The sequence below is a fragment of the Peromyscus leucopus genome, chromosome 13, assembly GCF_004664715.2.
Source record: "Peromyscus leucopus breed LL Stock chromosome 13, UCI_PerLeu_2.1, whole genome shotgun sequence".
Classification (NCBI taxonomy): domain Eukaryota; kingdom Metazoa; phylum Chordata; class Mammalia; order Rodentia; family Cricetidae; genus Peromyscus; species Peromyscus leucopus.
The window spans coordinates 14,516,758-14,533,561 of NC_051074.1; the positions used below are offsets into that span (position 1 = coordinate 14,516,758).

Here is a 16,804-nt window from a genome sequence, read left to right on the forward strand (position 1 = left end):
GGTCTTGGTTCTTTTCTTGGAGGAATGACCCATACCTTCAATCCTGAAAGGTCTATAACATTGCCATTCTGGATTAGGCTGCTGTAGTTTCTCAACGATTTCAATCAAAGGACATGACAACACAAAGAGATGCCCTAAAGAATTTCCTCTACCCCAGTCATACTCTTTCTTACAACAATTGTGGAGAAGAAATCCAATTTCATCTTGGTAATATGGATCAATCACACACTCTAACTCTGTTATTCCTTTCCTGGCCTGTTGGTTTGTGGACATCAGAAGCCCAAAGTGGTCAGGGGGAAGTGTGAGTTTCCAGTTCAATGGATGTTTGCTGTGTTTCCTGGCAGGAGTACTGCCTCCCTCTGGAACAAAAACTTCTAGGTCAGCAGAGCTTAAGGTCACAGAAACAGACAGTAAAAACTTGGTAGTGGGTCATTGGGAGTGATCATGAGTGGAACTATTCCCCTTTCCACTCCCTGACCAGTGGATCCTGGCTGTGGAGAAATTGTACCATATCTTCGAAGCTGATTCAAAGAATATACCACCTTCTGGAGAGCCCTACCCTGTCCCTCCAGGCTGCTGCCACCCAATCAGCATTGTAACTGTGTCACTGTGTCTCATAAAGGCCACTACATTTTTATACCATGGCAGCTCCTTCAGGAGGATGGGCAACATGGTAAGACCAGTGGATTCTGTAAATCATGGGGCCACTAAATTACTTTTCTGTCTGTGAAGTGAGTTCCCTGGTCAGAAGCAGTAGTGTATGGAATACCATGATGGTGTATAAAGCATTCTATAAGTCCACAGATGGTGGTTTTGGCATAAGCAGTATATGCAAGAAAGGCAAACCCATACCCAGACTAAGTATCTACTCCAGTAAGGACAAAGTGTTGTCATTTCCATGGACAAAGTGGTCCCATGTAGTCAGCTTGTCACCATATCACTGGCTGGTCATTAGGAGAAATGGTGCCATATCTGGGGCTCAGTGTTGGCCTGATGTAGTGGGTAGCCGTTCCAGCTTTGACCTGGAAGTTCCAACCCCCATTGAGGCTTCAGTAATGGTCATGCCTACAAGGTGGGGCTGAGAGAAGACACTGAAAACCCGAGATCCGGATGCGCAGGCTTTCTTGGTTCCTGGCCCCTGGACGCTGGTGGTAGACCGAGCAGAGTTCTCCAGAGAACACCGCTGGACTGTGCTACACCTTTCCCAGACCCTGTAAACTATCCCTTCACTTGTAAGTTACCCTGCAAAATAAATCTCCCTTTTAGCTATGTGGAGTGTCCATTATAATTTCACCAATAGCCTCTGATGTTAGTAGATCTGGCACTCAGCAGCTGTAGCCATATCAACCTTGGTGGTAGCAGTACATTTTGTTAAACCCATGGCTCAATCTCTGCTACCATTGCCACTTTGCTCATAAGCCCATTGGGGTGAGCAATGGTAGGGATAGCTGGGAAAAAAGGTTGATTGTTCACAGAACAGGTCATCCTATCTATATGATTACTGAACCCCTCTTCTGCTGAAGCCACCTTTTGATGAGCATTTACATGGGACATAAAAATCTTCCCATCCTTTGCCCATTTGGAGAGATCAGATCTAGCCACATACTTCTTACCAAGATGTATTTCTTGCCAATTTTCCAATAATGCTCTTTCAAAGTCCCTGACTATCCAGCCAATCCAGTGGTTATAGTCCATGAATTAGCGGACAATCTCACATCTGGCCATTTCTCCTTCCAAAGAAAATGTATGATCATGTAAATTGCCTGAAGGTCTGCCCACTGTGAAGATATCCATGTGCTGGTGTCTTTCAGGGTTTTCCCAGAAAGGAGTTGTAATTCTGTAGCTTTCCACTTTTGGGTGGAGACTGATTAATATGCAGAACCATAAGTAAACCCATCCCTATCTTTTCTTCTTTAGTCAAAAGGTCACAGGGAATACTCCAAGAAGCTATAGATGTATGCTTCACAGCAGATGACATTGTAATGGGAGTAGAAACCATAGGCATTTGGGCAACGTCAAGTAACTTGTTTATGCCTTCAAGATATGCTTGGACCTGACCATTTATAAAACAATTCTGTTTGCTAATGGACTGCTGCTGTGCCCATTCTATTTTGTGACTTGGTGGGTCAGAAAACACCCAGCTCATGATGGGCATCTCAGGCTGTTTGGTAACTTGGAGGCTCATTGTCATACAATCAGTTTCCACTAAGACCGATACCAAACCAAGAGCTGTCTCTCAAAGTGGGAATAGTGGTCTGCAGATGATGAAGTCCTTCTCTAAAATCCAAAGTCTCTTCTGTGATTCACCAAATGGCCTTCCAAAGGCTCTAAGCAGTATCCCTAGCTGCCATTGCCACTTCAAGTACCATTGGATCTGCTGGATCATATGAGTCAAGTAGTAGAGCCTTCTGTTGTTCCTGGGACCCACTCAAAGCTAGCAGCTTTCTGAGTAATTTGGTATGTGGCTGGACTTACACACCCAAGTGGAGAGTGTCTTGTCCCCAGAATCCAAATAGACCCACTAAATGTGCTTCTTTTTCAGTGGTGGTAGGGGCCAGGGGCAATAACTTATCCTTCATGTTAGAAGGAATATCTCTGCATGTCCACATCACTGGACTCCTAAAAATTCCACTGAGGTAGAAGGTTCTTGAAATTTGGCTAGATTTATTTGCCATCCTCTGATGCACATATGTGTTACCAACAAGTTACCAAAGTGTTTGTTCCTGCTCACTTCACCCAGTTAGTAAAATGCCATTAATATAGTGCATTAATGTGATATTTTATGGAAGAACAGATGATCAAGATCCCTTTGAACTAAGCTATGACACAGGGATAGAGTTAATATATCCTTGATGTAACAGTGTGAAGGTAGACTGCTAGCCTTGCCAACTGAAAGCAAATTGCTTCTGCCAGTCCTTATGGACAGGTACCAAGAAAAATGCTTCTGCTAAATCAATAGCTGCATACCAGGCACCAGGAGATATGCTAATCTGCTCAAGTAAGGACACCACATCTGGTACAGCAGCTGCAATCAGAGTCACTACTTGATTGAGCTTTTGATAGTCATCTGTCATTCTCCACAATCCATCTGTCATCTGCACTAGCCAGGTAGTAGAGTTAAAGGGAGATGTGGTGGACACCATCACCCTTGCATCTTTCAAGTCCATCAATAGTGGCGCTAATTTCTGCAGTTCCTCCAGGAATACTACACTGTTTCTGATTCACTATTTTCCCTGGCAGCAGCAACTCTAAAGGTGTCCATGTAGCCTTTCCAACCATAACAGCCCTCACTCCACAGGTCAGGGAATCAATGTGAGAACTCTACCAACTTCTAAATATATCTACATCAATTATACATTCTAGAACTGGGGAAATAACTATAGGATGAGTTTGGGGACACACTCAATCTACTGTGAGTCAGATGTGAGCTAAAACTCCATGAATCACCTAACCTCCATAAGCCCCTGCTTTAGCTGGAGGGCCACAATGTTTCTTGGGGTCTCTGAGAATCTGCATCAAGTCAGAACCAGTATCCAATAGACCACAGGAAATATGATTGTTTCCTTTCTACCAGTGTACATTTACCTTTGTAAAAGGTCATGGGTCCCTCTGGGGAGCTAACAGTAAAACTCTTAGTTTGTCAAGGTCCATTCTCAGGGGAATCTAGCCCTCCTTTTATTCAGGGTATTCTGGTTTGCAAATTAGCTCAAGCCTGGAACCTGGCCCACAGGCTAAGATTCCCTTTTGCTACAATCCAGTATAGGCTTTCTTCCCTTTGTTTGAGATTTTTCTGCTTATACATATCAAACCAAAATACAGAATGAAAACATGCTCATGCCTGTAAACACCATGATTGATTATCTAGTACCAAAGGTGCATATGAGTCATGCCACCATTAAATTTGCTGTGCCTGTGTTAACCATGATAGGTTAGGCCATTATAGACATTGCTTTGTTCACACTGTCCACTACAATAACTAGGACTGCCTTGCCTTTGTGATTCAGTGCTGCCACCTAGTCTCTGCTACTTTGGTGGCTCAATTAAGCCCATTGCACTTAATTCATTCAACTGCGCAGGAGCATCTTCAACCCTAAGGTCTAGTACAAGGAAAGGGAAGGCAACAAAGCTCTTCAGATGTGCTGGTGCCCCCTCACCATTTTGTGTTTTATAGGATTAATGAAGGGCGTGCCTTCTGGTCTATTACAGATTTTACTGAGTGTACTCACTGCACCGTTGTAATTCCCTGAGCCTTAAAATCTCATCATCAACACTAAGTCAAGGGAAATCAGGTATCTCCAGCTCCTTTTCAGTAGGCCATCTTTTGACAAAGGCTTTAGACAACCATTCAAATATATTTTGACCCATTTATTTTAAACTGTGAGCTTCTATATTAAACCTAGATTCTTCACTCTGTGGGCTCATATCAATAAACTCAGTCTGATCCACATTTATGTTTCCTTCATCATTATCCCACACCCTTAAAGTCCATTCTCAAGACTGCTGCTTGAATGAATGAGCAAACTCATTAAGCTTTTAACTGTAACATACCTCCTCATGGACTACACTTTATATCTTCCCTCTAGAAGCCTGTTTAGTCTTAAGTATGGTTATAGGTCTAGAGGCAACCACTGTCAGTCCTTGAAGGACATCAGCATTGTCTCGCTTGGCATTTCCTTCAGAGAAAGTCACTGCTGGTTTAGCAGACAATGAAGGATTAATTTTCTCAGTCAAAGGCAGAAAACACACCTGCTGAGTATGTTTTCTTTTAGAAAGAGTATTTCTTCAAGTGAGATAAGCCCTTGAGAATCTCAGGGTTCAAAGTTCTCACTTTCAATAGGGTCCTCTAAGTTACACAATCCCATTCTTTACCAATTAATGACTTTAATCACTGATACCCTTCAAGTCAGGGACTTGAATTTTCACTGTATGTTAGCAAAACTTAGGATGAGGGGCTTCAGTTTGATTCTTCACAACTTGAGCTCCGTGGCTGCTGGAAAGAATATTCCCTTTTAGGGTACACTTAGAAACATTTAGACTGTTTATGAGCATCTGGAGCTGGACAATTTTATCATTGAGTTTATTGTTGTCCTTCACTGTATTCTTAGATGCTAGAAGTTGGTTAATTTTATCATGGAGTTCATTATTTTCCTTTGTCAATTCATCCAGAGATGCTGGGAACAACCAACCACCATCATCATTTTCCTTATTTTTCCACAAATTGTCAAAAGTTTTATATACAGATTTGGCAACTCCATTGCTTCTCACCATTGGTGAATCAAGATAATCAAATGCATTTTTGACTCCTTAAGTTTGTAAAATAGTTTACACCATGGATTTCGGTATTCTCTGATCTCCTAGGAGAGACTTTAGTAACTGGAGAGGCTTTGGTGGCTGTAGATGTTGGCAAATTGGAAAGCCTACTGAAATTTCTTAAGAAATCCATGCTAATACTGCCACTCTTGATACTAAAATCTTTATAAGTCAGGGTTCTCAAGATCAACAGAACTTATACAATGTATCTATCTATCATCTATCTATTTCTCTATCTGTCATCTGTTTATCTATCATCTATCTATTATCTCTCTATCATTATTATTGTTATTATTATTATTATCTAGAACATAATAGGGACTTATTTGAATGGCTTACAGGTCTAGCTAGTCCAACAATGACTGTCTACCAACGGAAGCTCCAGGAATACAGTAGTTGTTTGTTTAGTCCATGATGCTGGATATTTCAACTGGTCATTAGTATATACCAGAGTCCTGAAAAAGTAGGTTCTAATGCCAGTGGAGGGATGGACTTCCCAGTGAGAGCATTTAGGCAAAAAGAGCAAGCCTCCTTTTTCCACATCCAGAAGTAAGTGTGGCCCAGATTAAAGATGAATCTTCCCACCTCAAAAGATCCACACTAAATTTGTATCTTCTCACCTCTAACAATCTGGGTTAAGAATGGATCTTACCACTTCAAATGATTTAATTAAGAAAATTCACCTACTGGTATACCTAGACACTTTGGTTCTAGTTAGTTTCAGAAGTAGTGAAGTTGACAACCAAGAATGGCCATCACAGCCTATATCACCATGCCTTCCCTGCCACCATGGTCTGTATCATTCCCTTCCTGCTACCGTGGCCTGTATGTCATGACCTTCCTTGTCACGAAGATTATATGCCTATAACCCACGAGCTAGAATAAACTCTTTCTTTTGATTTTCCTGGCATTCAGCCACAGCAAAAATAACAATAGCAAATGCAGAAAGTGATGCTAACAAATGAGTTCATTGCTGTGAGCAACCTGTATCTGCCTTCCTTGTCTGCAACTCTAATGTCACATATACTTATTTTCTTGATAAACTGCCTATCATGTATGTCCTGGGGCTCCACCTGCTTCTCTCTTTTTCTATGTAAAGCCTGAAAGATAAACTGCCTATCTTGTGTCTTCTGGGGCACCACATGCTTCTCGCTCTGTGTGTAAAGCCTGGGAAAGAAGCACATGAAGTGACCATGCAACAGGCTGGAAACTATGGTTTCTTCATATTTTCCATTACTTTTGAATTTGGCTTCACTTGAATTCCTAGGACCCTTCACATTCCTCACTCAGGCCATGCTCTGTATGGCTGCTTCAGAGAGTAAATGAACTTGGAGGAATTGACAGAATCAGGCTATTGACCACCAATGCAGGATTCCTCAATGGATGCTCAGTTCTGGCCAATATTTGGTTACTATTAGCCTGTTTCAGGGTTTGTCAGTATTACCCTAAGTTAGAGGCTTCTCCAATCCAGTCCTGCTCTTTTTCCTCTCTCAGCTTTTGGGCTTACATCACAGGCTGGAGCCTCTCAGCTTACTCACCCTCTTCTTTTGGTCAGGCACAACAACTACCTCCAAGCTATTGGATGTTTGATTTCACTCTATTCTCAGATGATAGGATTCGGGTAAAAGGAACTTCCTTTATTATTTTAAAGATTTTCTGTTTTTTACTTATTAATACTTTGTAAATAAAGAGAAGGGGAGAGAAAATAGACCAAGGCCACAGGTGAAAAGACTGTCTTTAAATTGGAGGAGACAGGAGGAAAAGGTACAATTTGGAGGTGTCCATAAATAGAAATTAGAAACAGAGAAAATGGGAAGATGGCATATGTTTGCATGCCTAAGCCAGTCTAAAGCTGAAAGCTGAAGTGGGGGAAAGGAAACTGGGAAGGAATTCTGAAATACCTGTGACTATATTAAATTGATTTGTAGTTCTAGGATTATGAGTTTAGTCTGGATTTTTAATCTCAAAACAGAGGAACAATGTCATTTATTGCCTAAGAGAGAAGACAAAAATTTAGATTCATTTTAGACCTCACAGGGTGGGAAAATATGTTGGTAAAGTAAACTGGGTAAAGAATATAAAGGAAAGTTATTTTATAATAAACAGATTGATCTATGTTAATTCCATAAGAATTTATATATTAGAGACATTGTTAATATTTCTGTATGGCTAGGAACAGATGATGTAATGCTTAATGTGCTTATTACTCCCAATAGCTGAAAATAAATTAGGTCAATATCTAGCCAAGAAAGATTCAAAGGTAGTTAATTATTTAATAATAGGATTATTGTTTGTTTGAAATATTGGTCATATATAGTCCAAGTCAGCCTTGAACTTGAACTTTTCCTCCCTCATTCTCCAGAGTGCTGGGATTACAGAAATGTACCATTATGCCTTGGATACAATAATTTGTTTCTTCAAAATGAAAATGATCACATGCCAAATACTAGCATGTCAAGAAGAGGCAAGACCTTGAGTTTGAATAAACTGTGTGATGCTGTTTGGGTGATTGTTTTTGACAACTTATTGGGTACCGAGTGCCCCTGTGCTAGAATGTCCCAAACTGCAAATTACATTTCACAAGACCACCTCTTTCTGTTTTCTAGTCTGTGGAAACTTGTTCAAGGTGAAGGGCATCACTCCATCTTCTGGTCCATGAAGGACTTGGATTTCTAATAATTCATTCCAAACAATCTCATTTGACCCAACTGAGCCAGTTCAGTGTGGTCCCCCAGGGGTTATTTGAGGTTTCAAGCTTGTCCTCTTCCTCTGACTCTGTAATTGGTGGTAAGAAAGCCAGAGTTGCTGGGATTATTCAGGTTTGGGTGGAAACTCGCAACAGCAATGGAAAGAATAGAATAAGTCATGCTTCGGATGAAATGACTGCATCATCGAAACAAACCCAACATCTGCACTATCTCAGACTCCCAGCTTTGTGAGTCAGCTTGTCTGTTCTGTTGTGTAAACCACTTTGGGTCAGGTGTTTGATTGTGTCCTAACTGAAGAAACTCTGCTTCAGTAGCTTGAAATTCTAAGATTTGAATCCTGGTGCTTATAGACATAAAAACTTAAAAAAGTTGTCCAGTGACATTGATCATTCATATAACCATTTGTAAAATGATATGGAATATCAAGTTTTAAGTTCATATATATATATACATATACATATATACACACACACATACACACACACACACATATATATATACATATATGCATATATGGAGAACAAATATAAATTACTTTGTTCAGAATAGTTATCTATAATGATTTCTTTCATCCCTGGTATACAACATAGTTTTTATACATAAATGCCAATTAATCAATTTATACTCTGAAATCATGAGAAATTTAAATTATTTTTTCTAAAACAATCATGAACATGAATGGAATCTATATACAAATACATGTCACCCCCTTAGGTTTATAATAAGGATACTTGTGGTCTTCAGTCCCAGCTGATACTTTTACAACATGACTCCTACATACAAGGCTCAGGAAACATTGAAGAAGGGATGGAAAAATTGTAAGAGCTGAATATCAGGAAGTCTGCTGTGAGAGTGTGTCTTCTAGATATGACAAGTAAGTTATGGCATTATGGTTGCCTCAACAAGATCTGGAAAATTCCAGCACCACTAGACATCACAGCATGGATGGAAGAACTCTCACAAGGCTTCCACCCATAGATGAAAAGCTATAGGCAATTAATGACTGTTGAAAAATAGAGAGTTAGTCTTCTGCAGAAATGAGCCCCTGAATTCATTATCCAATGCAAATGGCTAGTCCTGAAAGCATGTGTAAAAACAACACAAAGTGGAATCAGCAGATTGTATTTACATATGTATTAACACATTTAATAATAATAATAATAATAATAATAATAATAATAATAATAATAATAATAAAAGACCAGGAATTAGAGAGGGAGTTGGGGGAGGGCCTGGGAGGAGTTCAATGAAGGAAAGGGATGATCTAATACTTAAATTAAGAATAAAATGTTTAAAGTTTACAAGAAGAGGCATAATGGAAACAATTCAGTGCAAATAGATCTCCCAGAATCCTTTGCATACTGACAAACAGTCAGCATCTCTGTGTTTATCAGAAGAGTGCATTTTATAATAAAGCCTGGACTTTAAAATAATATGTGGTTATGGTACAAGCACTTCTCAATATTGTTTGGTAACCACTCTTAGAAGTTGCTTCTCCTGCTCATGTGTACGTTACAAGATGGAGACAGGGTTGGTTATCTCGTACGTGCTAATAGGGTTGAGAGGACTGCTCTGGCGTGAATTAAACTTGTTATGAGAGCACTTACTGGTGTCCACTTCAGTCACCACAATTGGTTTGGAGAACTGAATCCGGAATCCCCAGGGGTAATCTCCAGTTCCTTTGAATAGTCTCACAGTGCGCTCACGAACTGCAAGGAAAGCAAAGAATACAATGCTTTGAGTTGACATTCAGTACTATACACTGTTACAGTACTGTAAAAGTGGTGTGTTTGCTCGTTGAGATTACATGTCAGGCCTAATAGAAAGGTTCCAAGCAATACTATGCAATCGAATGCACTAATTATACAAAATTCTGGGCTTCATTGTTATATTTTTATACAATGTCGTCTAATTGCATCTTTACAACAGATCATGATGATGATGATTAGTATTTAGAGAAGAGAATATTGAGATGTAGAGGTTAAGTACTCATGTCAAGAAAAGAAAGCTTACTCCTGTTAGGCAGCACTATACCTTAGGATTCATCCTTAACCACTATGTCATAGCTACTCAAACAGCATACAGATCTTGTAACCCTGAGTTGCTTAGATCTGTAAATAAGAGAATTTATCACAATAGTATTTGTTGGAGCATATTTGGGCTTTACCCAGCAGGTCTGCACAAAGAGAATGATTAGGACCACGGGCCTGAGTGCAGGTGTCTGAGATGATCTGCACTTGGCTGTGCTGGGGGGAGGTCTTTTGCTCCACCCCTTGGCATTCCTTTAAATACCCTAGGGCAGTGACAGTTGAAACCCGATGGATTAGGATCCAGGCCCTCCCAAGTCTATCCTGTATTTTCTGTCTTTTTCTCTCTCTTCTTCATTTATAACTAGTTCTTTTATCCCTCATTCCTCAATAGTCCCTGGGGTAAATAAATATGGGGGCTGGTCCTTCACAATTATTCATGGAAATAAGAAAACTGAAACACATTCCACAAACTGAGGTTTTACAAGAAGCCAAGAAAAGTAACAGACCTGGCTCACTCAGAAAAATACCAGATCAATTGGTTTTGAAGAGGTTGGAACTGTTAGGCTTGGCTGTACTGTCACTGGAGAGTCCTAAGATCTTCACAGTTAGGGTGCACAGAGTTTACAGTCATCAAGATAACTTCAATTACTGCAGCCCAGTTATTAATCCACTTTCCATCCTGCTACCTTCAGACCTTCTTTTCTGAATCATACTCTCTGCAGTGTGTGTGTGTGTGTGTGTGTGTGTGTGCTCCTCACAATTACCGCTTGTTAATCAGCTTAACTTATTCATAACATTACTCAATTCATTGACCCTTTTTACTCTTCTCTACCTCAAGGCACTTTTCCCTCTATGCCCACTATGAAGAACAGCCTCATAGATCACAATCTTCTCTGTTCAGAACGATTAAGGGTTGTTACTCCTCAGAGATGAGGGAAAAAGCATGATTCCAGATTGTGAACATCATGGGCATTTTGCCTTGGAGACTTGTAAACAGTAAGTAAAGAGTAAGTGATAATAAAGTATAATTGGTAACATTCCTGAGCTTCAGAAGTAGGTTCTAAATAGCAGTTTGGCTCCCAGGTACTTGTGAAAATGCTAAGCAATTATAAGATAAGGATTTCAAGCTATTAAAAAGAATAGGGTAACCTAACACCTTAAAATGGAAATTTAATAGGATTCCCTTTCATAAAAAGTATAAATGCGTTAGAATTTCTGGGTAATAGATTTTGCTGCTTTTTTCAACCTGCTGCTCCCTTTTCTTCTGTGGATGTTACATGTTGCTTCTTAGATTCAGATCTTTCTCCAGTAGAGTTGCCTTATCTTCAGGTCTACATCCAAAGGCACGTTTGGAGTACACACGTGCAGGCAATATATAGGCAGATTAAAAGCACATAGGTAGCCAAGGGAACTCATGAGACCTTGAAGTCATAGACAACAATGCTCTCTAAGGTGGTATAAGACCTTAGTTTTTAGCCTTTCACTTGCTGTGAAGTCTCTTCCTCAATATGGCTGACAGATGGCATTAGCCAAAATAATCATTATTATAAATTTATCTTACTTTGCAGAGCTTGTAAGATGATTTACTTGATTTTTCTCTCGGATATTTTGAGGTGAATGATTATATCTCACACTAAATTTCTTGTGAGAAATAGCAAATATAGCAGAAAGCAAAGTATTCTGCCTAGGCACGCTCCATTGTGGACACCTGTTTGGTCAGATAAGGAAGCCAAGCATCTGATAGAAACAAGGGACATCCATCCTTTTTCACAGGTTCATTGCAGTCCAAAGAAGTTGTTAATTTACAGACACTCGCTGCACCCTGCCTTTCTCACAGGCAGTATCTTGTGCAATAGGACTGTACTAGAAAAGTCAAAGAAGCATCCTTTCCTTTGGACGCTTACGTGCTTGATACTTGTTGCCTAGACTGGCACTGCTCATGGGGGCGGGGGATGGAAGGATACAGTTTCTTCATCTGGATTACAGAAGGGATGTTTGCTTTTGTAAAATGCCTGAAGAAAACATGTTCTTTTTCTTCAAATGAAGAAAAGCAAAGTAATATGTAGTGGGTAGCCGTTCCAGCTTTGATCTGGAAATACCACCCCCTTTGAGGCTTCGGTAACTGTCACGCCTACAAGGCGGGGCCGAGAGAGGACCCTGAAGACCTGAGATCCAGATGGGGGACTCTCTTGTTTCCTGGACCCTGGATGCAGGAGGTAGACCGAGCAGAGTTCTCCAGAGAACACCGCCGGACTGCAACTACACCTTTCCCAGACCCTGAAACCTACCTATCCCTTCACTTGTAAGTTACCCCACAAAATAAACCTTCCTTTTAACTACGTGGAGTGTCCTTACTATTTCAACCAATAGTAATATTGCTGAGAAGGTGTTCAGTGGATTCTAGCCCTAAAGTTCTATGGTCTGCAAAGCTCTGTGCCTCTGGGAAAGTTTGTTATTCATTAAGGGAATTCTCTCTTGGCATAACTATTTGGAAAGTGTCTTATTGGATCTCATAATTTAAGAGGCAGAACTGGGAAATTCAAGGACTTAGGAATTAATATTTCAACACTCTGAGATAAGCTGGTAGCTAATCAGGACGAAAAGAGAAAGCAGAAATCCATTTCTGACTGCTGTAACAATAATTTCTAACATCTCTACTTTTCAAGGTTTCTTGTTCCCTCTAGGTTACTCTCATGGTGCTATCTTCTGCTTTTGACAGATCGATTTACCCAACACATATTTGATTAATGGAAGATTTTTATGTGTTGAATCAAATCAAATCACATTTGTTGTTTTGTTTTTATATTTCACGAGACTATTAAAATAGCTATTGCTTTCAAGGCCATGTTTCTGTGGTTTTGATTTTTCAATCAAGCAAATTGAATGTCAACAACATGTATGAAAGAATAAACATTTCAATAAAGTCTTTAAATGGTGAGCTCAGCTGAAGAACTCTCCTGTGGGAGGACACAGTCAACATGTTTGTAACGTGTTCCTCCCCCATTCTGAAGACAATTTTCTCATATTTTAAGATTTATAGCCTTACTTTCCCATGGCACTGTCTAGTGAATAATCTATAAGTGCCACGCAGCTGCTGAGAAGCCACAAACGGATGTCATTGTTGTTTCACAGAATGTGGATGCATCATCAAGTAATTTATCCCTCTAGATGACACTTCCTTAGCATCATATTGTTGGTTGTAAAAATCCAAATAAAGGTCAAATATTTCCATAAAAATAACAAAACCCACACAGCAAAACACTCTACATTTTAATGTAGCTACAGCAATGCAGCTTTGCAGGGAGAGATCCCTTTGTTTGACTATTTTCCAACTCAGAATGTCTAGGAAAACAAGGGTTGAGTTTTGTTTTGTAAGTATAAAATTTATTTATCATAAAATACATTGTAACACATGTAAATTAGCATTACAGTATTTTGGAAGTATTATTAGGTTACTAATATATTTTAGTTAAAATTTGTCCATTTGCCTGTGGCTCACTTTCCTAAGGTCTACATTCATTTCTTTCTTTTCTTTTTCTTTCTTTCTTTTTTTTTTTTTTGGTTTTTCAAGACAGGGTTTCTCTGTGTAGCTTTACACCTTTCCTGGAACTCACTCTGTAGCCCAGGCTGGCCTTGAACTCACAGAGATCTTCCTGGCTCTGCCTCCTGAGTGCTGGGATTAAAGGCGTGTGCCACCAACGCCGCCCTCCTTACATTCATTTCTTGCTCTCTCAGTGTTACTCAGTCAAGAAGACATGCATTCCAGCACAAGTAACAGTTGAAATCTCAGTAACAACAAGAGAAGTAGGACAGTTTCAGATGGAGGTTCAGTTTGAGAAAAGGCCTCCTGGTTCTCACTTGTAGAATGTGAACAGATTTCATGCACGTTCATATATGCACATACGTACAAGCCTATATATTCATGTGCATGTGTGTGTAAGAAGATATATATATATAGTATATATATATAACATACAATACATAATATATAATGTAATGTCTATAATATTATATATATATATATATATATATATATATATATATATATATATATATATATATATATGAAAGCAGTTCAATTCTTTCTTTTACCAATACAAAAAAATTGTACATTAAGGAAAACTCTTGTTTTTTGATGACTGGGAACACAGTAAACATTACAGTATTTGCACTTTTCTTTCAGACCTTATATATCATGGTTAACACTACACATATGAGAGGAGTAGTTGTGTTTTATTTGTTGTTATGTAGCAGATTCCAGGGGAAAAAAAGATAGTAAAAAATATTTGTTCATTTAGTAAGTGTATTATGTAATTAAATTGTGTGTAATTTACACATGAGTATACAAATATATTTATGTGAATATATTTATTATTCTGCACAAAACAAAGTGAGAGATAGAAACGGCCAAGATGTATAAAAATAGCTCATTTTAATTTTCATGTCTGTAATTTCAAGTTTCATAATGCTATAAACCAGGGAGAAAAATATCAATGAGTATCTTTTATACATTAACATGGCTGGTGAGTTACTCAGTACTCACTCAACAGTACTTTTAACTTACTCTACTTAAAGTCTTTTATTTATTTATTCAAAAACATGAATTGCTTTTCTAAGATGAGACAGGTCCATTGTAGGTGCCTGGAATCCATCAGTGAGTTTGTCCGATTTCTGGTCCCGAGGTTCCTACCTTAAGTCTGGGGTTCTCCCATTATGCCACAACTCAAATAAAAATTATACATAAAGACTATTGTGTTTTTAAGATTACTCTTGGATCTTCATCATTGATCTTGAAATTTTTTAAAAATTTTTTCTGATTTGTTTCATTTCCTTCTTGTAAGAAAACTTACTTTAAGATTTGTCACATTTAATGTTCTTTTGTGAAGCAGGTTTTACACACCCCAGGCTGAGCTTACACTCTTGTAATCCAGGCTGACTTTGGATTCTTTTTAATAAAAATTATTTTTACTATTTATAATCATGGGTATACCTGTGTATTTGGGTGGCATGTGTGCATGTGTACGTAGGTGCCTACGGAGGTCACCTGCATCTGGAGTTACATGGGAGCCATCTGACCTGGCTGCTGGTATCCCAGCTCCAGTTCTCTGAAAGAACAGTGTGCACTCTCCTGAGTCATTTCTCTGCCCACAACCTTTCTTCCACTTGCTGCAAGCAGGATTTCAGGTTTCCCCCGCTTATACTTATTTTTACTCCATATCTGGAATTACCATTCTGAAGCATTAGCTCTTTTGTTTCTGAGAATTGTATATGCTATATATTTACATAATTTCCCCTCTCCCTCTCCTCCAACTTGTGCCCATTCCCCTAACTCCCTTTCAAATTCATGGCCTTTAATTATTATTCTTTAATTATTATTTTTATACACATACCAATTTATAAATACAATCTGCTTGATTCTTTCATTTAGTGCTGCTCATATGTATGAATGTTTAGGTCTATCTATTTGGAATTATATGACCTCTCAGTGGGCTTGTCCCTGAAGAAGATTGATTCTTTCTCTCTCAGCAGCCATTAATTACCTGTAATTCTTCATGGGGGTGGAGGCCCTGTGAGACCTCCCCAATCCACATTGGCATGTTAACCCTTGGTGTCTTAGTTAGGGTTTCTATTGCTGTGACAATATATCATGACCATAAAGCAAGTTGGGGAGGAGGAAAGGGTTTATTCAGTTTATACTTCTACATTGCTATTCACCACTGAAGGAAGTCAGGGTAGGATCCTGGAGACACAAGCTGACGCTGAGGCCTTGGAGGCGTGCTGCTTACTAGCTTGCTCTCCAGCCTGCTTTCTTACAGAACCCATGACCACAAGCTCAAGGATGGCACCACCCACCATAGGATGCATCCTCCCCCATTCATCTGGTGGTTATCATGGAGGCATTTCCTCCTGTGAGGCTCCTTCCTCTCTGATGACTCTAGCTTGTGTCAAGCTGACACATAAAACCAGTCAGTACAACTGAGTCTTCTGTCTTAGGATTCCTATTGCCATGAGGATATACCATGATCACGGCAACTTTTATAAAAGAAAACATTTAATTGAGGTGGTGGCTTACAGTTTGAGAGGTTTAGTCCATTATCATCATGGTGAGATGTGGTGGCATACAGGCAGACATGGTGCTGGAAAAGTAGCTGAGCGTTCTAGATCTTGCAGGCAACAATAAGTGAAGTGAGACACTGGGAATGACTTGAGCATATATGAGACCCCAAAGCTTGCCTCCACAGTGACACACTTCCTCCAACAAGGCGACACACACACACACACACACACACACACACACACTTCAACAAAGCCACACCTCCTAATAGTGCCACTCCTATTGGGAGCCATTTTCTTTCAAACTACCACAACTGGTATAGCTTTTTGTTCCCCCAGGAGTAACTCTTAAAATAGTTTTCATTTTGATAATCCCAGATTCTTAAACTCATGTCATCTACCCATATTTTTCAGTATTCAGGGCTGGCAACTTCAGAGCTCTAGCTATGAGTTTTCTAAGGCATATGCATCTTGCTGTAATTTGGAAGTCCTTACCAGCTACTGGTCTTGGCTTTTTACTAAGACACCTGGGGCTGTCTTCAGGATTTCCATCGTCACCTCGGAAAACCCATGCTGTTGAATGAAAATTCTCTGTGTAGAATCCCTTTTCTTCAATATCAACTCGAAAGCCAAGATCTGGAGAATAAGCATCATCCGAGGTAACTGAGGAACAGAAAAGGTGAGAAATTAAGTTATATTCTG

The 16,804-nt window shown here is 39.4% G+C and overlaps 1 protein-coding gene across 1 annotated transcript in view; it reads right to left on the reverse strand.

Annotated features, from left to right (window-relative positions):
- LOC114699793 overlaps nucleotides 1-16,804 on the reverse strand; it is a 111,544-nt gene that overhangs the window by 70,781 nt on the left and 23,959 nt on the right. The window contains exons 4-5 of the mRNA XM_028879079.2: nucleotides 16,598-16,765; nucleotides 9,626-9,727 (exon numbers count right to left, since the gene is read on the reverse strand). Of these exons, the coding sequence (XP_028734912.1) occupies nucleotides 9,626-9,727; nucleotides 16,598-16,765 (270 nt within the window). The remainder of the gene's footprint in view (nucleotides 1-9,625; nucleotides 9,728-16,597; nucleotides 16,766-16,804) is intronic.